Source organism: Melospiza melodia, chromosome 21 (genome assembly GCF_035770615.1).
Source record: "Melospiza melodia melodia isolate bMelMel2 chromosome 21, bMelMel2.pri, whole genome shotgun sequence".
NCBI lineage: Eukaryota > Metazoa > Chordata > Aves > Passeriformes > Passerellidae > Melospiza > Melospiza melodia.
The window spans coordinates 9,500,042-9,522,185 of record NC_086214.1 but is presented as its reverse complement, the minus strand read 5'-3'; the positions used below and the strand labels follow the sequence as shown (position 1 = coordinate 9,522,185).

The 22,144-nt window shown below is 45.6% G+C and overlaps 1 protein-coding gene across 2 annotated transcripts; it reads right to left on the bottom strand.

The window, feature by feature from the left end:
• Positions 1 to 73: 73 nt before the first annotated feature.
• On the bottom strand, positions 74 to 20,079 carry YWHAE (tyrosine 3-monooxygenase/tryptophan 5-monooxygenase activation protein epsilon). Of its 2 annotated transcripts, XM_063173896.1 has the most exons (7): positions 19,899 to 20,079; positions 10,435 to 10,634; positions 5,309 to 5,415; positions 4,796 to 5,002; positions 4,143 to 4,279; positions 2,263 to 2,309; positions 765 to 989 (listed from the first exon to the last, which is right to left on the bottom strand). In XM_063173896.1, exons 1-6 carry the CDS (start codon positions 19,960 to 19,962, stop codon positions 2,302 to 2,304), a joined length of 723 nt encoding a protein of 240 aa, XP_063029966.1. In that variant the 5' UTR covers positions 19,963 to 20,079; the 3' UTR covers positions 765 to 989; positions 2,263 to 2,301. The 2 variants fall into 2 exon arrangements, with proteins under 2 accessions (XP_063029965.1, XP_063029966.1); XM_063173895.1 differs by lacking the exon at positions 2,263 to 2,309 and having other exon boundaries at positions 74 to 989; positions 19,899 to 20,078.
• Between the last annotated feature and the right edge of the window lie 2,065 nt (positions 20,080 to 22,144).

Here is a 22,144-nt window from a genome sequence, read left to right as displayed (position 1 = left end):
TCTCCCCCTCCAACTGTTCCTAGCACAAGCAACAAAGGAAAGTTATTATCCTAAAAGAAATTCATAGTGATGGTTGGCATTTTTAATTTAGGTTTGTTTTATTTAAGTTTAATGTTAATTCCATGCTGTGTTTCAGTAAGAACAATACAGATTCTGTATCTGTGGCTCCAGTCAGATATCCAGTAGTACAAATTAGCTTCAAGTTACACATACTGAACAAAAGAGGTTGAGCGAGCGAAGGGAGATGGGGAGAGGGGAGGGAGAAAAGAAAAAATATTGAACACGCATGCAGGCTTATCAATGCCACCTTCAATGCTAACCTGCTTGGAGGGAAAGTAAAGAACAGGCAAGAATGAGCAGCCACGGATTGTTGAACTGTTACCAGCACCATGATTTTCAGCAACGTTTCAGCAGTTTGGAAACTTTTTGTTTTTATACAGTAAAACCACTACAAGAAATGTCCCAAATGCAACCTCGTAACTTCAAGCTAAACACCCAATTAAGTTGAAACATTGGTATAAAATTCAGTTTAAACAGTTATAAAAAAAGAAAGATGCCACCACAATGAGCACTACCTGGCCAGGACCAATCTGTCCCTACACGGCCTTCAGGGTGTCACATCCAGGTCTGATGGCAATGTCACCACAGCTGGCAGAGACAATACAGTAATGCTGAAAGAGCCTTTATGCAGTCCTGTTAGTGTCTTAAAGAACCTAAAAGCTGGCACCAGTAAAATCCACAGAAATTCACTCTTGCCTTTAAGAACTTTTAAACTGTGTAAAAAAAATAAAAATAAAGAAACCCAACAGGGCAGGAACCTAAATTCTGAGACCCAATGTAAAAGTCAGATTTGGTGGTTCTCAGAGTGACACTGAGGGTTTTTGTGGGGAAGGGGGAGGGTGGTCAGAGATGGGTTCTCTTGTTGGCCTTTGTGTCTCACTGGTTTTCATCTTCCACATCCTGCAACGCTTCTTTATTCTGTTCTTCACCTGTGGAAGTGGGAAGAAGGGAGGAAAATGTTACCATTCCAAACTGAGAGCTGCAGAACAGCTCAACAAGCACCCAGAGATTAATATTTTCATGCAGTACACACTCACTCTCCCACTCCACACTGCCAGCTCCAGAGTGAAGCATTCCCATGGAAACGAAGCCTTGGAATCACCTGCACCCTCACACACAAACAAACCCAGCCCTGAAACCTGACACCACTCAGCTGAGCAAGGGCTGCACAGCCCAGGCAGAAACCACGGCAGCAGCTGTGGAACAACAGCCCTGGATCTGCAAATCCCTTCCCCAAAGCCTCATCTCCCTTCCTGCCCAAGCCCACTCAAGCCTCAACAGCAAAGCACTTCAGGGAATTTTACACAGTTACCTTTGGTAACTCCTGCCCTCAGTGTATGAAAAACACCCTACTGTGAGTCCAACCTGACAGAAACCCTGGGTTCAAGGTTATTAAATAAAAACATCTTGTGGAAATGAATGTCTCTGTTCCACAGGCTGTGCCATGCAGTGGAGTGGGGCTGTCCATGACACTCCTGCACTTTGGTTACACTCCAGCTGCCCCAGGGAGCTCCATGCAACACCTCCTGCAGGGCTTGACCAAAATTCTGCTGCACCTGGGCAAGCTCCAGGTGGTGCCATCACACATGCACAAGTCACTTAATTGATAAGGGAGGCTGAAAAAACACTTACAATTATCTGTAACCACATAAGATGGGACTATCTTAAGGGCAATAAACAGAAATTAGTAACTAAAAACTTCATCTGCAATAAAACCCAATCAAATGAAACTGGTAACTTCCAGCAGATAACCAGAATGTTTGCTCAGAGCATGTCCAGATTCAGGATTACCACCAGGTACAACAGGAAGTAGATTTTGGAAGAGGAACACAGGACATTCAACAACAATAAAGTTTATAGCTAGAATTCTGTTTAAGAGAGGAAAGCAGAGGCTTTAACCCAGACTAGAGGATCTGAGCATGCTCTAACCAACACACTTGAGCAAATACTCCTCTACCAGGCCACTGTGAGTACTTCCCATGCCCAAATATTCTTCTATCCATCCAGGACTGCAGCTCAGCTCCCAACCATGTGAGTTACTCTGGATCCTGGTCAAGCACATCACCCCTGGGCAGGGACAGGTGCCACAGGAGTGGCAGCAGGGACACAAGCATTTGTCAGCAGCAGGTGACAGAGGCAGGCACTGTTAGTGACAGGAAAACTGACACTGAAAACTCCAGTGAGCCACAACAAGAGACTTACAAAGTAGAGTTTTTAGGAAATGAACAGTTGGACTTTCCTTTAGGAATCTATACAGCAGGAAAGAAGGGGAGAACAGGAATCATATGGAGATGAAATTACAAGTGTGGAAATAAACTCAAGATCATCTGGGGAATGGGAAAGCTACAGGGACTGGGATGGGAGAGCAGCAGCTGGGTCAAGCCTGGCTTTACATCCCTACATGGCTGAAATGGAAAAGGGAAAAGCTCAATGCCAAGGACAAGCCCTTTCCAAGCCTCTCCCATCCCCTGGAAACTGCTCATTGTGCCACCACTGATTTATTGTTCAAAGGTCTGCTCATCTGGGAATATGGAGCTCTGGAAATGGACTCAGAGTATTGGCAAAGTACGAGGAAACTCAACTTTGCACCTGTGTCTTAATATTCTACATTATCACTTCTCTGGATCTGAAGAATTCCACCAAGATTTTAAGCAGTCCTACAGTATCTTCAATTCTGTCATCATTATCTTTCTGGCACAGTAACCAGGACAACCTGAACTGCTTCAGGAATAACAAAAATATCTATTTTCCATGGTGTGGAGCAGGAAATTTAGATCTCTATTTCCTTTTTCAAAATCTAAAGAGCCTGTAAATAATCCTGTGGAACTTCTACAATATCCATGAGAGACATCAGTTCTGGGCAGATCAGGAACTTTTGGAAGGCACTGTTTGGAAGAGACTGGCACTGTCCCACACTGATCCAACCTTGTTACTGCACTAAAATGGCTTCCACAGACTACCAGGGTATTTGGCCCCAGTATAAAGTAAAGGCTGTATCTAAACTGAGGGAATTTGGAATACATTTCTCCTCTCCAATGCTTACTCATGGCAAGGAAGGCATTCAACACTTCAGTGTTTAGAGAAAAATCTACAGATCCACCCAGGGTCCATCCTGCACCAGAGATAATCCTTGAAGAGGGAGGTACAAGAGCCTTAAACACTGGGATGTGGAGTAAACCAGGAGCCAAGACCCCACACATTTACAGCATTCCCAGCCTCAACAGCCCAAAGAGCAGAGTGAGAAGCTATGGAGTAACAACACTTCAAAACAAACCCATGATCCTACACAAAGACAGGAAATTGGGAAGTTAAAAGATTCTGCACTTGCTTTCAAATGGACACAACCCCAGGGAAGTGCCCCCAGGAATGCTGTGTGGCTACAAGGAACAGCTTGCCAATAATTTAAGACACTCACATATTTATGTGAAGTTCAGCAGTGCTGTTTCTAAGCTCTTGGCATTTTTAGGTACCCAAAATCATCTGAGCAGGACTTATATCTTCCCCTCCAAGTTAAAAGTAAAGAAGTCAGCTCTTTTCATTTGTCTCTCTAAGAGAGAAACCCTAAAATGAGTAGATTTTACTAAGTATTGTATGTGAAAGTTTAACTGTTGGGAAAGTGCATTCAGTGAGCCAAAACCATTTCATAAATGTGTGCTGTCCTTTGCTAGTGAACAGAAGAAATCCATGTCCCACCCTCTGGTCCTGTCAGGGGCACATTTGGCATTTGCTGTGGCAGTGAGAAGATGGAGTGAAATGGAATAAAGGGGAACTAAACCATCTGCAGTGCTCCCTCCTGCACTGGAGGGTCACAACTGCTTGGAATGACAGCCAGAGACGAGCATGAAAGAAAGAAAAGATGAAATAAATGAAGTCACTGCTTTTACAGTCACGTGGGGAGGGACAAACAAAGTGTTGCTAATTCCACACCTCCTTCCTTCAAGTGAGAGCTCAGAAGGCCCCAGAGTCACCCCTGTCACCTGGTCAGTGTTAGGGCAGGACAGGAGGGTCATTACTGGGAGAGACAGAAGTAAACCAAAGGCTCTCCATTTCCACACTCTGCTTTGCCAGCAGCACTCACTCACCATCACCCTGCATGTCTGAAGTCCATAGTGTCAGGTTATCACGTAACAACTGCATGATAAGTGTAGAGTCCTTATAGCTTTCTTCACTCAGTGTATCCAGTTCTGCAATAGCATCATCAAAAGCTGCTTTTGCCAACCTGCAGTGACACAACAAAGATGTAACAAACACTGCTGAACACAACCCAGAAGCACAACTTAACACCAGTCACTTTATGTGATTTAAGAAACTTTTTACTCAATATTTGTTTTATTAAGCATTTCTACATCTTGATTAAGTGCTGCTATAAAACCTTAGAGGAATGGTATTTGCTTCAATCACTGCCACTCTGTACATGCTCACAGGCCACAGAAATCAGTGCCACCACCCCCTCCAGCCTGTGCAAGTTAAATCACCTCCCACCTTGGGCATCTGAGAGCATACAGAGTTAACCTGGCAAGCTCTGAGCTGCCATTAGCTGATCAATTCAAGGTTATCACTGTTCTGCCTCCCATTACTCCCACACAAACAGCTGGCAGCTCTGGACTCCAAAAAATGTTAAAAATCTTCCCAGTGAACTGACACCAACCAGAGCAAACATCAGCAGAAGAAAGCAGGAAAAGCAGTTACTCCTGCCTTGGCTGGCACTCACACAGCATTCCCATACCCCACCTACCTGCAGGCACGATCAGGAGAATTAAGAATTTCATAGTAGAATACAGAGAAGTTGAGCGCGAGTCCTAAGCGGATGGGATGTGTTGGTGGGAGTTCTGTCATTGCAATGTCACTAGCAGCTTTGTAAGCCACCAAGCTGTTCTCTGCAGCCTCCTTCCTGTCATTTCCTGTGGCAAACTCAGCCAGATACCTATGGTAGTCCCCCTTCCTGAGAACAGAAACAGTGGGAAGTCAGTAATGCTTGTTTGCCCACCAACCATTAAATTAAAAGCTGAAATTAAAGTGTTTTTAGATATTTACACACTGCACCAGGAGCTGAGGAAATTTTAAATCATCACTACAAGACACACTTTTTCTTCTATTTATAAATGTTCAGCTGATGCAAAATAAAAAAATCCAAGCAGGGATGTGATTTCTTCATCAGCAACTCAATTAAAACTGCTGTTTCTTACACTGTTGTGCAGCTCTTAGATGTATTTTAAGATTTCTGTCTCTGTTTCAGGCCTGTACTTACATTTTGTAATAGAAAACCTTGGACTCGCCAGTGTTAGCTGCTGGAATGAGGTGTTTGTCCAGTACATCCAGAATGTCACAACAGATTAACTTCAGTTCAGTCTCAACCTATAAAGAAGAATAAAAATGTAACAAAAAATTAGAAGAGGGGGCAGGGTGAGCGCTTAAGCCTAAAAGCTTTCAAAAGTACCCAAATATCAAACAGGTAACATCATGAGATTCCAAAGAGGGTTAAGACAGAAGCAAAATAAATAAAATGCAGCTGCTCCACAGGTGCATTAAGCAAAACAGTTCTGCACACTCAGCTGGCACACACAAGAGGCAGGGACTGATGGACAATGAAATGGGGAACTGAACAGTGGAACTGGAAATTCCTTGGAAGACATCTTGCTAGACCATTGCATTGTTTGTCTCAGGATGTAATTCCTCACTGCCAGGCTTGCACAACTCTATTCCTTCCATTTTTGATCCCAGAAGGCTGCCCTAAAAGTGGTAACAGCAAAGGGGACAATTTGAAGGTAATTAACCTGAATCAGCTCAAGTCCATTATACCCCAGAGTGAAATGGCACCTTCACAACAGGTCCTAGTGAGTCCTTGGAGGCAAAGCTCTAAAAATAGAGCTTTAAGACAAAAATCATGGAGTATCAGAACAGAATCAAGATGTGCACACAAACAAAGGTCAGCTACAAGATGAAAACAAGCTCCAGAAGCAGGTGAAAAACACAAAGCGCAGCAACTCAGTGAAAAAGCAGAAATCATCAACACTGACAGTGAAATCTGTGGCCAAAATACAGCACATAAAGCCTTATTTAAAAACAGATACTGGATTTGAATAGTCTGAACTGAAAACATTCACATGAACCTTCATTTTTTCCAGTTCCAAACATAAAGCAAGGCCTATGAGGTCAGGGTTTAGCACAGAGAGTTTCACACCTGCAGGCAAAGGAACTGAGTACACCCAGGGAAGCTGAAACCCCTCCTGTGCCACCACCACTGCCCAAACCAGGGGGGCTCTGAGCCCCCAGGTCAGCCCAGCAGCAGGGCTTGGTTTAATGCAGTCTCCCATCCATTGCTGCTTTTTCATGATTTCACAGGAACTTTCACAGCTACACTGAAGAGAACTCTGGCTCAAGCTGATTTCATATAAATGAGAGATTTCAAGCAAATGCATTAAAGAAACTGCCAGGAACTGCAACTCTTGGATCACAGAGCAGCCCCACTCAGTCCATCACCCCTTCCTATCCTCCCACCCAAGCATTTGCTTTCCTTCTTCCTTTAAGCATTTTCCTTGCCTTGTAATCCTTTTATCACCACACAGCTCCCAAACTATCTGGGTTTGTAACCACAGCAGTTATGCCCAAAAGGTGTTCAAATTACAGCTCCAAAATAAACTGGCACATACACACACACTGACTTGTACAAAGTAACAGATTTGCAAAAGTTCCTTTAGGTAAATTAACTGTCAGCAAATTTCATGGACAAATGTCAGAATGCCCTGACATTCACAGGAAGAATAAGATGCTGTACTTAATTATATGACAAATGCTTAAGAAAGGTGCTGAAATATGGTCACTTGAGAAGAATCTACTTTCATATATTCTTGGGCTACAAACGCTATAAAACCTTTGGCCAGCAGTCAGTTCCTGCAAACTTCTTTCCTCTTGATCCTCTTTTTCAATGACTTCTTTTGCAGAGAGATCTTCAGTAAAACTGCAAAGAATTAAATCAGTTTCTAATCCTCTTTAGTTAAATAACCATACATGTACAAACTCTATTTCATCTCAGACAGACCTTTTCCAGCTTTGCTTAAAGGATCAGTCACACTTATCAGAGATCAGCTGCTGTCCAGGGCAATGGAAATGTCCTGAGCAAGCTTAGTTTAAAAAGATTTAATAGAAATCAAGGTGATTAAGAGTAAAACAAATAAACAAAAAACTCCACAACAAAACTAAAAGCTCTTGTACAAAAAGGATCAGTTCCAGACAGAGTGGCTCAGTGAGCACTCTCTAAGAAGGGGGGATGGAGGAGAGCCTGGCAGCTGCCCCAAACACAGCCCAGGCTGGAAGTGAGAGCACTGGGAACACAAATTCCATGGGCCACATCCCCAGAGCAGGAAGGGGCAGGTCAATATCTGTGTTATGGGGTGAGGATGGATCTGGGTAAACTGCAAGGGAGGAACTGCCCTGTGTGCCACACCCCACTGCAGGATGAAGAGCACAAACCTCACTGTGCTCTATCAGAGATGCAGCCAGACGAGAAATTCAGGGGCTCTTGTGGATCCAAATGGCCACAGGAGCCAGGAGAGCAGCCTGTGTACAAAGGAAGCACCTCAGTGGCCTTTTCCCTCATGGCTCTGGATGTGTTTGGCTCCATTCAGCTGAAGTGGCTTGGGGAGAGGCACAGTCTGGTGTCCTTCATTCCTCACTACTGCCCAGTGCACACCTGAGACAAGCCCAGCCCAGCTCTGCCCTCCCAGCACCACCATCCCTGCAGCTCTGCCCCAGCTCACACTTGTGGGAAAAGAAATGAAATTTAGCAAAATATTTAATTATAGTGAGTTGTGTGTGAACTGGTTTGTTAAAAAGTAGTTTTTTAGCCGTTGAAAAGTGTGTTGAGTTTTGTGTGTAACCTAGCAGGTAGTCTTAGGGATTTAATAAATAATTAAACTAGTGCAGGAAAGTAAGAATGCTAACCTGTCTGGAGGCAGCATACAATGCTCTTAGAATAAGATAAGCAGAGGATTAATGATCTTGTTTGTGAACCAAGGAATGTATCACAAGGGGTCTGTGACCAGGCAAGGGGAACGGGGAACTGTTTCTTGGAGACTTTGTTGTGAATCTCATGGATAAGAGGGAAGCACCCATACGTGAATTTGGGGGCTGGGATTTTGGGACTGAGTCCCCCAAGCTCCCCGGGCCCTTAATAAAGCACCCACAAAACTTATCTGAGTTTTGTGTCATTTATCAATTGGGCAACACACTGGTCATTAGCTCAAAAACCTCCACGTGAGCCATGAGCTGAATTACAGCAAATACTGACACACAGCCAACCCAGCAAAGAATTACTGTCACAAAAACCACTACAGAAACTTTCAATTCCTACTGCAGCAGCACTCACAGCTGCTTCTGGTAGATCAGAAAGGTGTCTTTTAGAGATTCTGGTTCTTCCCAACTCCTCACAGCTTTAAACTTGGCCTTGTTGGCCCCCAAACATGGTTTGGGGGTTGGGGAGCAATGTTTGGTTGGTTGGGATGTTTTTCCCTTCTTCAGAGCCTTTCAAGTCTGAAAAGGTTTTTCCAGCAATGAACTTACTCTGGAAAATGCTACAATAGGCAGAATTTGTTGACAAGGGAATCACAGTGAGCAGAATTCTGCTGAAGCTGTTTCTGCAGGGAAGCACTGAGCACAACAGGGCAGGAGTGCAGAGCAGTGACAGTGAGCAGCAGCATCCAAACCTGGGCCATGTTCTGCTCCCAGGCCATCCTGCCAAACCCTCACACACTCAGAGCAGATGCCAACCCTTATTAAGTCTCCCAGCAGCCACTAAGAGGATCTGGCTTTCAGATAATGCTCAGGAACCTCTTGTAGGAGTCCCTGTGGAGCTGGGCAGACACAGCCACCCCTTCCCCAGTGTGGAACCAGTGAGAGTCCAGGGCACTGCTCCTCCTGGGCAGCTCTGACAGCTGCTCCCTCTGAGGATTTCACAGCTCAATCAGCTGGCATGACACAATCAGGTGGCCTCTCCATCCTTCAGACACCTCAAGCACTACAAACTTGCATTTCTTGCACCCCAGTCCATCCAGAATGTCAGACATCCTTTACAAAAGAGATCAGACTAAAGGCTATTTCCAGAGTCCTTTCAAAAGCAGGAGAAAAGTCTTTTCATCACCAAAGGATCTCTGGCAGAAGATGATAACCACCCACAAAACCCTGTGCAAAAGAATCTGGAAACACACAATGTAAAACAAATTTAATCACTGGATAGCTTTTGTCTTGTTTTCTATGTTCTTTTAGGAAACACCCATCAAGAAAAGGTTATTTGGGACTGTATGTAACTGGCAGAGTCTCATCCCATCAGCATGCCAGCATAAAATTAGAAACTCCCAACTTTAACAATTCCATGGAGCAACAGAAACGCTGTGAGTCAACAGCAAGGAGACAGCCATTCCTGGGAGAAGATTTCCAAGGCAAGATCATTTCCATTGCTGGTATGTGAATCAGTGCCAGGTGACAGAACAGACTCCAGTGTTTCTCTGGAAGTGAAGATGTGAACCATGTGGAGGCACATGTCCTCAAATAATGGAGATGAAGTCTCTGCAGAAGTGTGTGGGATTTAAATAGTATGGGAGGCTGCCTGCTCTGTGCTGAACCATCATTCAGGGCAGGGGGAACAAACTCACTGAGAGCTGGAGCTTTCATAGCCCTTACCAATGCAAGTCAGAGCTTGCTGCAAGTTCTCCATTTTAGGTAAAGCTGCAGACACTGACTAAGTCAGCATGAAGTTATGTGGATCAATTTTTCCCTCTCTTCAGAGAGAGAAAACAGCAAGGCCCTGGAGGTTGCTACACACACAAGTTTCACAGCTGGGATGACCAGGACATCCCCAGGAACAGGAGTGACAGAAGGAGCCAAGAAGAGCCTGAAGAACTCTCCCATGGACATTTCAAGTGTTAATGCTTTGATCTCTCTAGGACAGAGAATCACAGAAAGTGTCACTGTATGATCCAAAGCAACTTTTATAGGAAGTGGAAGTTTAACAGCCAAACACCTCCTCTGACAGGGTTAATTAAATAAGTTGCTTGGGGTCAGTGAGGCTGGAGGGGAAGGAATGAGGCCTCCTGAGCAGGTGGAGCCTCCCAGCTGAGCAGGCAGGGAAGTGCCAGTGCAGTTCAGATGCTTGGCAGAGCTGCTGATGCACTGAGGGAAAAGCCCCGAGCCCTCCTGAGGGTTTACACAGCAGCACCACAGCTCTCCCCTGCACCAGGAGATTGATTCTCCAGATAAGGAACAAGCTCCAGCCTTCCCACTCCAGGTCAGCACAGCACAGGCAGCCGGGAACAGCAGGGCTGTTTATGGCAAGGGACCAGAACTAAATGACATTCTGCTCCAAGACCAACTCCCTCTTACCATTTGCCGATATTCCCGAATCATTTTTAATTTGTCTTCTCCACCTTTGTTTTCTTCTTTCTGTTCAATGCTGCTGATTATTCTCCAGGAAGCTCTCCTGGCTCCAATCACATTTTTATATGCAACAGAAAGCAGGTTTCTTTCTTCCACTGTCAACTCCACGTCCATGCCAGCCACCTTCTTCATTGATTCAACCATTTCTAGGAGGAAAAGGTCAAGCAATTATTCTCACACCTGAAGCATCTTTCAAATCATTCAGTACAAGCTGTACATTAATGAGAACTTGGGAAATTAATTAGATTCCCTCCTTTAGTCCAGCTACTCCTCACTTTTACCCTGGAGTGTTCCAAACAAATCAATCAGCACATCCACAAAGGAAGTATCTGATATTCATCTGGGATTTTACAAGGGTTTCAAAAATTAATAACAGTTATCAGCACAATCCTACAGCAGTGTTTGTTCTCCAGAGTGCTCTGGAAAAAGCAGAGAACAGTGAGAAAAGGTGAGCAAATGTGATCTGGCTCTTGGCACAATCAGGAGAAATCTGAGGAATCAGAGGATGCTCCACTGAATTTTTAACTGGAATACAGTGTAACGTGGTAATGAACAAAAATATAAAATCCAGATTTGAATACATGTAGAGATGTATGAGTACTGTTAGTAGGAAAATGAACATCTAAAAGAAATATTTGATGCTTTAAGTGGTAACAAAGAAGTCATCCTGAGTGTACCCACAGCAACCATATGTACCCAAGCCAAGCAGCCATTCACACTGAAAAGTAACACACAAAATATGAATTAATATATATTTGTATTTTAAGCCTGTTGAAAAGTATTTCTAAACCCGAGGTTAAAACAATCAATACCAAAACCAAAGCCAGCTTTCCTACACTCCAATGGAAGCAAAGATTGAACCACTTAAGGAAGGCTGTAACCCTTTCCTTACCCAACCACACTAGGATTGTTCAGGACACATCAGAAGAACAGTATTAAATACACAAATGAAGCTTAACTTTCATTTTTTTGCCCTCAGATGTCAAAATCACAACCTGAACAGGGATGAGCAACTGCAGCAATGGAGACTGCAGGCTCCCTGGCAGAACAGTGTTATCAGTCTCCAACAGGTCTCCATATGTGGAGGACAACACTTTATGGTGGCTCTATTTTTATCAGCAGATTTTGCTTCTCCAAATCACAGAAAGTAACAAAAAATCCAAAAAGGATTTGATAAAGTTTGTTGAAAACACCACCCTGCAATTGCAAAATGGTGAGAAGAATCTGAGAGCTGCCCTAGAACACTCCATGCTCACACAATTAATATTAATATTAACATAAACATAAGAAATTGATGCCAGTTAAGCTACAGGCAATATAATATAGCTACAATTTGCTACTTAAATAAAACAAGTACTGTGATTTTTTTTTCCTGAAGAAAGACCCTACCATCCCATTCCTACAAAGAATCCACTTAAAAAAGCTGTGAATTTTTTAAATTATGCAAATTAAGCCATCTCATATTTTGAAGTTTATTAAACAACAGAGCTATGCTCAAGATTAAGATGCCTGACAGTTCTTAGGGACAAAAATGACAATTAGGAATTGAGACTTGCAGTCTTCATGACCTGGGTATCTTTGTCAAGCTCCAGAACAAAATGCAGGTCTTGTTTTTAAGGGTAATATTCACTGCCTTCAGAGAAGCAACCCAGAGGTTACAGAAGATGCTGCCTTTTCTTTAAAGGGTTTCTAATACTGTGCTTTATCCATTGGGATTAAATGCACAGTTCTTCAGTCATACTCCTGGATGTACACAATGCTTTTATAGAAAATCTGCCTCTTAATGAAGACAACAGAAATCCATTCACACTTATCCCACATAACAATGATCTACATGCAATCATGAGTGCAGAAGTGTGGAGGTTGAGGAACATGGACAGCAACAGCTTCCAAGATCATCTGCTCTGTGTCAGGAAACTGCAACAACTGGGCCAAAAAGGGGCACATTTTATCAACTGTTCTACAGGTTTCCTTCACAACCTCTTCCTTAGAAGCACATTTGTGTAGTGTGAAAATGTGAAATAAAAAACTATACACAAGACTTGCTGTTCCCTGTAAATGAGGAGGTGTTTTCAGTGGACATTCAAACACATCATTACCAATTTAATCAATTGCTTGGCTTCTGCAGGATTTATCTATCACCAGTCTGCAGATCTACAAGCTCTTGAAACAGAGGCTAAACCCAACTCAGCTGAGCAATAGCTGGTACAAAGCCAAAGCCAAACCCCTGCCCTACAAGGAGCTCCAGGGTCAGTGTTTCAGACTGTGGCAAAGGAGGTCATTCCCCCCCTCCTGCAGAGCCACAACCACAGAAAGGAGGGAGCCAAAGGGAAGCGGGCTCACAACTGCTCCTTATCAGCAAACAGCCCTTATCACCCCAACATTTTTATGACTAAGTTGTTAGTAAGTTAAACAGGCTCCCTGACAGTGACAGCCCCTGGGAACAGGATGCTGGGGGATGGGGGAGCACCTCAGGTTCCTCCATTTGTTGTGAAGCTGCAGCACCCTCACACTGGGTACAACCTCCCAACAGGAACTGAAAGGGCTCCCCCACAAAATCTTAATTTTGGCACTAGATAACCACACAACCACAGATCAGAATCCCACCCATAAACAACTGTCCCACCCACAGAGAGAACATTTATCAGACTTTTTCAGGCTACCCACAAAAGGTTTCTAGTTAAGTGAAGAGCCCAACTTTACTTAAAAATACAAAAATCTGGGCTGATATTCAGCAAGACAAAATATTATGCACATATCTGGGTCTTCCATGGTAAAGCCATAATCCAGCCCTGAAAATTTAAGCCTGATGAAAAATCTTAAGAACACAGGCAGTACAAAAGCAAGGGGAAAACCTATCTGTATCTCCTCCAACAGAAAACAAAAATAAAGTCACCCACACCGGCAACAGAGAAAATTACTTCTTAATTTAAGTGCAGTTTTACCTATCTAGAAGTTTCCACAAGGAGGTGGAAAGCTCAGTCAGAGACCATTCAAGACAAAATACAAGTCTGAGATTACATTTCATTACCAAGATTACTGCAGGAATGACAAATCATGGCATACAAAATCCAGAGATGCTTCCACTGCATTATGGAAGAAGCAGTGTTACACAGATTCAGAGGCACAGACTGTATTTAATGGTTAAGTCCCAGCCTCTCAGGTGATTGTGGCTGTCACTTATTGTCCTACTGTCAGCTCATGCCACCATCAGAGCAGGAAATCCCAAAAATGTAAATTGTGGAAGGAGAGGGGAATATTCTGGAGGATGACATGCTTGTCCTAGATTTAGATCCTTCCCCAAGCACCTGCTGCTGGTTAGGAAACACCACAACACACACACACTGCCTGACCAGGTCTGTGTATTTTTATGGAAAAGCTGACTCCAAACAAGTGCCTAAGATACTACAAAATTGTCATGATAACCAGGCCATTCTTTAGGTTCCTATATTCTGCTGCTGTGATTAAAATGCTGGCTCCCCACTGCAAACCCTGCTGAGTCACCTCCAGCCACCAGGAGGGACACACAGGCAAAGCCTGGAAAGCACCAAGGGCTGGGACAGAGGTGGCACCTACAAAGTGGGTGACTTTATTTTTGTTTTCTGTTGGAGGAGATACAGATAGGTTTTCCCCTTGCTTTTGTACTGCCTGTGTTCTTAAGATTTTTCATCATTACTGCAGGAATGACAAATCATGGCATACAAAATCCAGAGATGCTTCCACTGCATTTGAACAGCAAGGTGCAAAGCTTGGGATTGGGGTGTAAAGAGAAAGACAAAGACAAAGCCTTACTCTAAGCTAAAAAGCCATGGGGAGGTTTAATCTTTTCTACTGCCCTGATCTAAGGGCAATAAAGCAAACCAGGATCCTCGAGCTTCTAAGCTGCTGCCCAGTACCTCCTCCAGCATTTCAGGAGCAAAAAGCTGCAAGTGAGCACCCTGTGAGCTGTGAGGAGGTGGAGGACACAGCAGAGAAATGTTCCCTTGTGTGTACCAGAGATGATCACAGACTATAAACAGTATTCAAATACTCAGTACAAGTGTTAGCCTTGTACTTGTTCATTTTTGCAATGAACAAAAGATGATCAGCAACAAGTCACAGCAACTTGAAGTGTCTGACCCTAAACTGTTGTGTGTAACCTTCAGTCAAGGCTGCAAACACAAAGCAGTTTACACTGCCCACTTGAGAGGGCTCCAGCACACACTCAAGGGGACCTACAACACCATGAACCCAATACTCACTAGGGGTCAAGTCAGTGGGAATTACAATTACACTTTAAAAACCCTGGAATAAGTGGGTATATGCATAATCATTATCCTGTAGAGCATGGCCTTCCATTCTGCCTCACAAATCTACTGGAATGCTTTGAACAAGTGAAGCAAGTGGACAAGGAGACATCATTGGAATTGTCTACCTGGATTTCCCAAAGGCATTGGACAAGGTCCCTCACCCAAGGTTCTTTAAGGAACTCAACTGCCATGGGATAGGAAGGAAAGTCCTCACATGGATAAACATCTGGCTGAAAGACAGGAAACAGGGCATGAATATGAGCCTCAAGTGTTGAGAACAGAGAAAGCCCACCAGTGGAAGCACAAGGGATCTGGGCTGGAAGCAGGCTGGCATTTCTGAGGGAGCCACAGAAGCAAACAAGAAGTTCTAACTTAGCAGCAGCAAACTCCTAGGAACAAACATGAGAAGAACTGAAGAAATAGAGGCCAGTGTGTTTTCTTCAGTAAGAGATGAATGTACTGTGCAGATTAATGCCACAGACTGCATTTCCCACAGCTAAAACCTCCACCTAGCATCAATGGGCACCACCCTGCTCACTGCTGAGCTGAGATTCACTGCTGAGCTCCAGATTCAAGTGCAAGTTCAGCTCCTCTTGCCATCCATGAACTCCTCTGAACACACCGTGGCACTGCCTGCATGAGGTTTTTCTGTTTTTCTGTTCTCTTAGGGAATCCTGTGTTTGGCATCCAGACAGGGCTGAACCCATCCCAATCGATTCCCTCCTGCCAGCTCAACACCCCTCTGACCTCTCAACTGCCTCATTCAGGTCACCAGCTCAGACAACTACTCACAGGGGAAAAAAAAAATTAATCCTGCCTTTTATTTAGAGAACTGAACTGGTTCTAAGGGTCAGACCAGAATTCAAGCACAAATGAGAAGCATTCCTTATCACATAAAAGAACCTTCAGACCAGAATTCAAGCACAAATGAGAAGCATTCCTTATCACATAAAGGAACCTACCAGGTGAATTCCTGGTTAAGACAACCAACAGGCAGAGAAAGAAAAAAAAAACCCAAATAATATCCCACCTGCACAGTGGCTTGATGATGATTTGTGGACAAAGCAGAGGGTTATACTGCTATTCCTTGTGTAAGGTTTGGAACAGCTGGTGCAGTGAAAACCCTTCCAAACCTGGCAGCATGACTCTGCAATAAACAGTCCTGTACCTTACACACATGGAGGAACACAGCTTAGGGCCAAGCTATCCTAGCAACAGTGGCATTTTCTGCATGATCAACTGTATGGTCTACCACAAGTCCTTCTTGCAACAAGAACATTTTTATATCATTCCTCTAATCTCTTTAAGCTGTGGACATTTACTTTTCCAAATCAAGAGGATTTCCCCACTATTTCTAACAAACATTTCAGTTTGAAAGCAAACATCTTAAGCCTGGGCCTGATCATAAATCTCTCCTTTGACTGAGATCTGCACTGAGCAATCCTCGAATACTGGAAACCAGCTCAGCTTCTGGGCTGCTTGCAGAGGACCTCACCATGCAACTGCAGAATTCTGTCTCCTTTGTGTGCTGCTGGTACCTCAGGAAATTCAAGAAGGCCATTACAGACAAAGGCTCTCTCTCACACACTGCTCATAATCACAAGTTAATTTATGTCCCAGTGTGTACAACTCCCACTTAAAGAATTGTACAGTCTTACTCCTTTAGCACTGTCTTGCTCATATTTTAACTCTTGGATTCCTACAATTCTTAGGGATGTGCTGAGATTTTTCTGCCTTTTACCTCAGAGACAGCAGTCACACCCCACACCACCACAGCAGTAAGAGCTTTAACAGGGGAAGTGGTAACCATTCATGGGGAGAGGAACCCAAAAAAACTGAAGTGTGCTTGACATCTGCTTGAAAGAGACCAATCCTCTGCAAACCAAAATTAATATGCAACTTGAATTCTAATTTGTGACTTATTGATTCCTCATTAGGCTCTAAGCTGAAGACCTGTTACTAGGAGACAGCTCTTCCTAAAAAGGGTTCAAATCTTGAACTGAACCCACTGCTGCACACGTTCCTGCCTGTGATAAAGACATTTCTAAAGACAAAGGAGCTGCTGTTTGCCTGCTGTGCTGGGAAGCAGGAAGCCTGTCATGGTGGGCTGGGCTTTCCTTACCTGTACCTTGACCAATTCTCTGGTTCTGAGGGGGAAACTCCCCTATTTCACCTCACCCAAGTGATGTAGTTCAAGACTTGCAAGTATCTGCTCAGACTGCCTTGAGCCACAGCATGTTTCTCACCTGAAACAAAGATGTTCCCAGCCTCCACAAAGAGGAATTGGTTTCAATATTCAGCAGCAGTCTACAGGAATCCTCTACAATATCACTTACTCCAATTGTTTTCCAAAAAAGGAGTGCATTTAGTTGTACATTATCCTACCAATAAGGAATAGCAGTGAGTGAGATTTCTCACCAAGCTTCCTGTACTGCCACTAAGCTTCCTGGCATTTTGTGATTTGCCATAACATGCCTAAGCAGATCTGTGAAGATAGTCAGACACCCAAATCTCTTAATATATCTCTGGAGATCAGGGTTTAAGTGCTACTTACACTGCAGAAGTACCTAGAAAGTTGTCCTCTTAATCTGGGCCACCATCCTGAGGACAGCACAGACACAGGACTAGATTCCCAACCACTCACAAATGCAGCTCCCAAGACTTCAGAAATTCCCTAAGTGGGTCAGGTAAGTAACACCAAAGAAGCCACAGTTGGATGCCCACCATAAGTGCTGCTATAAATGCCAGGAGCCATACATAAATAGCAACCCACCATTCTTCCAGTCTCCAGGAGAAAGATGGGACAGAAATTTACACTTATTCTAATGTTAAACACAAAAAGATTTGTCAAATTCATATCTGAATTACCCAAGGGACTTGTATTCCAATGTATCTGTAGCCAGTACTTACCATCACCCCATTTTATATGAGCCCATTAATAACTGTGGTCCTTAACTGTGCACCTCAAAGATCAAACTGAGGAGCAAAATTAGGATTGGCTGACTCTTTCCTCACATTGCTTCTGAAATCACTTTGTTCACAGAATTATCCAGCAGTCTCAGCTATGATCTTGGCAGAACTGCATTATTTCACATTAACAAGAACAAATTATGCCAATCATTTTTAATTGTTTCAGCTGAACAGGAACAGAGAATTAAATGATAAAAACAGTATCTACAGTACATTTTCTTCCAGGCCATGGACATGAAGGAAGTGAAGATGCATTTAGAGCAGCTGGCAGAATCAGAGGGTGCATCTTAAATTATGGTGACCCAACCTGATTCCTAAACCCCAGAGCACTGATTTAAACAAAACAACTTAAGTCCAGTGCTCCCTCCAAAACTGTAACAAGTCTCATGCCCATTCAAAAGCAATACAGCACAACAGGTCTGCTACATTCTGCTCTGGGCAGCTTGTTTAGCAAACATTCGTGGTGCTGGGAGAACCAAAAGTCCACCCAGGGAAATGCTGCACCAAGGCAATAATCCTTCCCAATCCATTTTTATCAGTGGACAGGAAGTTTGCATTGCAGATCTGTGCCATGGGGTAGAGTCCTGTTGCCTTCTAACAAAGTGATTTACTGCTGACTTCAGAAAAGCCCACAAAGACAGTCATGCCTCCAGAGCTCCCAGGGATGATGATTCCTCCAGGATGTTGGGTTTCCACTCAAGCCAAAGCCAACACCTTCAGTGGCACTGACTCATCCCTGCCAGGTGGAGAACCCTTCCCTCCTCAACACACATTCTGTGGAATATGGATGTGTTCCTCTGCCCAAGGTAATTATGGTACCCCAATACCTGGTTTCTGGGGGCATTTCCTTTCTCTAGGTCCTTCAGTTATTGCAGAGACTGACTTACTGCTTTCCTTTAGTGATACTATGAATTAGAACCTATTTTCCCATCAGAACTCTAAATGAATGGAGTTTTATTTTGGCCTTCTTTTTGTTTTAGTTTCTCCTTTTTTCTCCAAAACGTGTATTTTTCAGATTTTCTGCTATGATGCTATCAGATGTTTTTTGCCATGAGATGTTTTTTAAGCACAGCTCAGTAAAAATGTGTCATTTGGTGAGAACTTGGTCATGTCGTCTATAAAAATTTAGGAACAGAAAATATTTGGAGTGTATTCTTACCTCTCTAAATGAGGTGGTACTGCATTCACACATTCCACTTACATATATTTATTTCACTTCAAATGAGCAATCACAGGTCTCAGGGCAAAGTAACAGTCTTAGAAGAGTCGAGAAAATTAAAGGCCCTTTCTATTATATGCAGGGGAACCATGTTTAAAAGGAACAGTTGCAAGACAGACATTTTTGGGGCAAGAGACACCACCCAGGGTTGCCAGTTCCTCCCCTCTACCCCTTTTCCCCCAGATATTAAATCATCACGGATATTAAATGATCAGAGATAACACAAAAACTTAAAGGGGAAAAAGGATGAAAAGAAAAACGCTGGGAAAGTGAAACTACCTGTAATAATCCCTACCACATAATGAAAGCATATGCGTTTTCTTTAGGCAGTGAATCATGTACTCGCTCCCTGCAGGGTGAGAACTCGCTCTCTCTGGCTTTGCCAGGGGCAGCAGGATCTCCAGCCGGGGGTAGAGGCAGAGAAAGAAGCGCAGCCCCGTCCCCGGGGAGCCCCGCGAGCACGGCCGGTGAGGGGCCGAGGGCCGGGCCCCCCCTCCGAGCGCTCGGCATGGGCGTTGTCTGCGGCGAGCCGCCCTCGCTCCGCTCCGCCCGGCCGGGGCAGCGCGGGCCGGGGCCGGCCGGACCTCGCGGCGCCGTGAGGGGGAGCGGGGTCTCTTTGTGGGGCCCCTCGAGGCGGGGGCGGCTCCCCTGCCCCCCCTCCAGGACTCGCCCTTCGCGGCCGCCATTTTATTCCCGGCTCCTGCCGCCACCGCCCCCCGCCCCGGGCCCCGCCCCGGCCCGAGACACCCCCTCGCCCGGGCCCCCCATCCCCGCTTCCAGCGGCCCCTCAGGGCGCTCCCCGTCGCCATTTTGTGTGCGCCCCCTCCTCCGCCCCTGCCCCCCTCCCCCGCCCAGCCGCCATTTTGTGGCCGCTCCCTCCCTCCCTCCCTCTCCCCTCGGCCGTGCACGGCCTCCCGAGCCCGCGCGCTCACCATCGTAGCGCTCAGCCTGCTCAGCCAACTTGGCCTGATAGACGAGGTCCTCCCGATCGTCCATGTCCTACGGGCGGGGCGGCGGCGGGGACTGTGCGGGGCGGATGGCAGCCGATGGGTCCGGAGGGCTCTGCAGCTACCAGCTCGCTGCTCTCCGGGCAAATATGGCGGCAGCGCCTCCTCCCGCTGCATCCGGGCACTCCCGCGGGCGCGCGCATGCGCCCCACCGCCTCCCATGGCAACGGCGGCTCCCTAGCAACGGGCGGGGGGCGGGGTGAGGCGGCGTGAGGCGGCATGAGGGGTGTGAGGAGGGGTGAGAATAAAGGGAATGGGAAGGTGTGAGGGGTGAGGCGGCATCAGGGGTGTGAGGAGGGGTGAGGATAAAGGGAATGGGGCGGTATGAGGGGTGTGAGGAGGGGTGAGAATAAAGGGAATGGGGCGGTGTGAGGGGTGAGGCGGCATGAGGGGTGTGAGGAGGGGTGAGGATAAAGGGAATGGGGCGGTATGAGGGGTGTGAGGAGGGGTGAGAATAAAGGGAATGGGGCGGTGTGAGGGATCAAGCGGGATGACATGGGATGGGGAGTTAGGCGGAATGAGGGGTAAGGCGGGATAAAGCAGGATGAGACGGTGTGAGGGGTGAGGCGAAATGAGGGGTGAGGCAGGATGGATGAAGCGGTCTGAGGGCTGAGGCGGGGTGGATGAAGCGGTGTGAGGGGTGAGGCGAGATGAGAGATAAAGCGGGATGAGGCGGGATAAGGGGTGAAGCGGCGTGAGGGTGAGGCAGGAAAGATGAAGCGGCGTGAGGGTGAGGCAGGATGAGGGATAAAGCGGAATGAGGCGGTGTTGTCGGTGTGAGGGGTGAGGCGGGATGGATGAAGGTGTGCGGATGAGGCAGGATGGATGAAGCGGTGTGAGGTTGAGGCGGGATGGGTGAAGCGGTGTGAGGGTGAGGCGGGATGGGTGAAGCGGTGTGAGGGTGAGGCGGGATGGGTGAAGCGGTGTGAGGGTGAGGCGGGATGGGTGAAGAGGTGTGAGGGTGAGGCGGGATGAGGAATAACGCGGGATGAAGGATGAGGCAGCCCAGCAATGGCGGGGATGGTTCCCCCATCCCCTACCCGGCTCTGGCGGGGCCCTGACCGGTTCATGGCTATGGGCGAGCGGGGGGCAGCGGGCCCGGCCGCCGGTCGCATTTCCCTCAGTGCAGCTCCATCTCTCCATGTTTATGCTAACCTCAGACGCTGACAGTGCTGTTTGTGTTACCCACTCTCGGTATTTGGGTACAAATCACCCCATGTGCCCCTCATGGAAGGGTGGATCTGTGACCGAGAGGCAGACGGTCACATACAGGTGTCTGCAGCCTCCCCAGGGTGTTTGCTCTAAGAATTACCTCCAGTGCATAGCACGTGGTAATTTCACAGTTTCAAGAGGCTAGAAAATCTAGAAAGTAAAATGGAATGTTTCACGAGTTCCTCACACAGTACTTCTGAAAACCAAAAGGAGCATTCACTTCAATAACTGAGATAATGCCTCGATTTCTGAAATCATAATGGTTTCAGAAAACTAAAAGGGATGATGCATGGCTGGCATGAACCTGATCTTCAAAGATCCCCATCCCTGGGAGTGTTGAAGGCCAGGTTGGATGAGGTTTGGAGCAACCTGGTCTCATGGAAGGTGTCCCTGCCCATGGCAGAGGAATTGGAATGAGTTTTAAGGTCCCTTCCAACCCAAACCATGCCACAATTCTGTGATTTGCTCAGGGTAGCTGTGAATGAATTCTTATCTCTTTTCCCAGTGTCTCCCTGGAAGTGCAGACTACAGATGCTCTCCCATCACCTCACTGACAGGAAAAGTGCCCAGAGACCTTTGCAAGTTTCGACAGCAGAGACAGAGCTGGCCCTGGCACCTCCTGGACACAAAGTCAGGTACCCCATTGATTGTATTGTGCCCACTGAAATGGGCTCCTGATGGGTGACTGAGGGCACACAACTTGAACACCATTCAAAGCACATTTTTTTCAGTAGTTTATTAGTGGCCTTTTTTTTTTTTTCAGTTGATGAACATGAGTTTTAGGGTCTGCAAGATCAACATTACCTTATGGTTTTCTTATAAATAAATCTAAAAGCTTGACAGAATTATTTTTATATCACTTGCTCAGAAAATCAATGCTCTGTTTTCAAGGGATATTTAGGCCCTCTTTTTCACAGATCAGCATAATCTAATCAGGATTTCTTAAAAACAAAGACATC

What these genes read in the sequence shown, in the direction of transcription:
- YWHAE (XM_063173895.1), bottom strand. Translation starts at nt 19,962, where the DNA reads ATGGACGATCGGGAGGACCTCGTCTATCAGGCCAAGTTGGCTGAGCAG. An exon ending in GCAGGCTGAGCGCTACGATG is followed by an intron (nt 10,635 to 19,898) that starts GTGAGCGCGCGG and finishes TTTTCCTCCTAG; the next exon opens with AAATGGTTGAATCAATGAAG. An exon ending in TTCAGACATGCAGGGTGATG is followed by an intron (nt 990 to 4,142) that starts GTGAGTGAGTGC and finishes CCACTTCCACAG; the next exon opens with GTGAAGAACAGAATAAAGAA.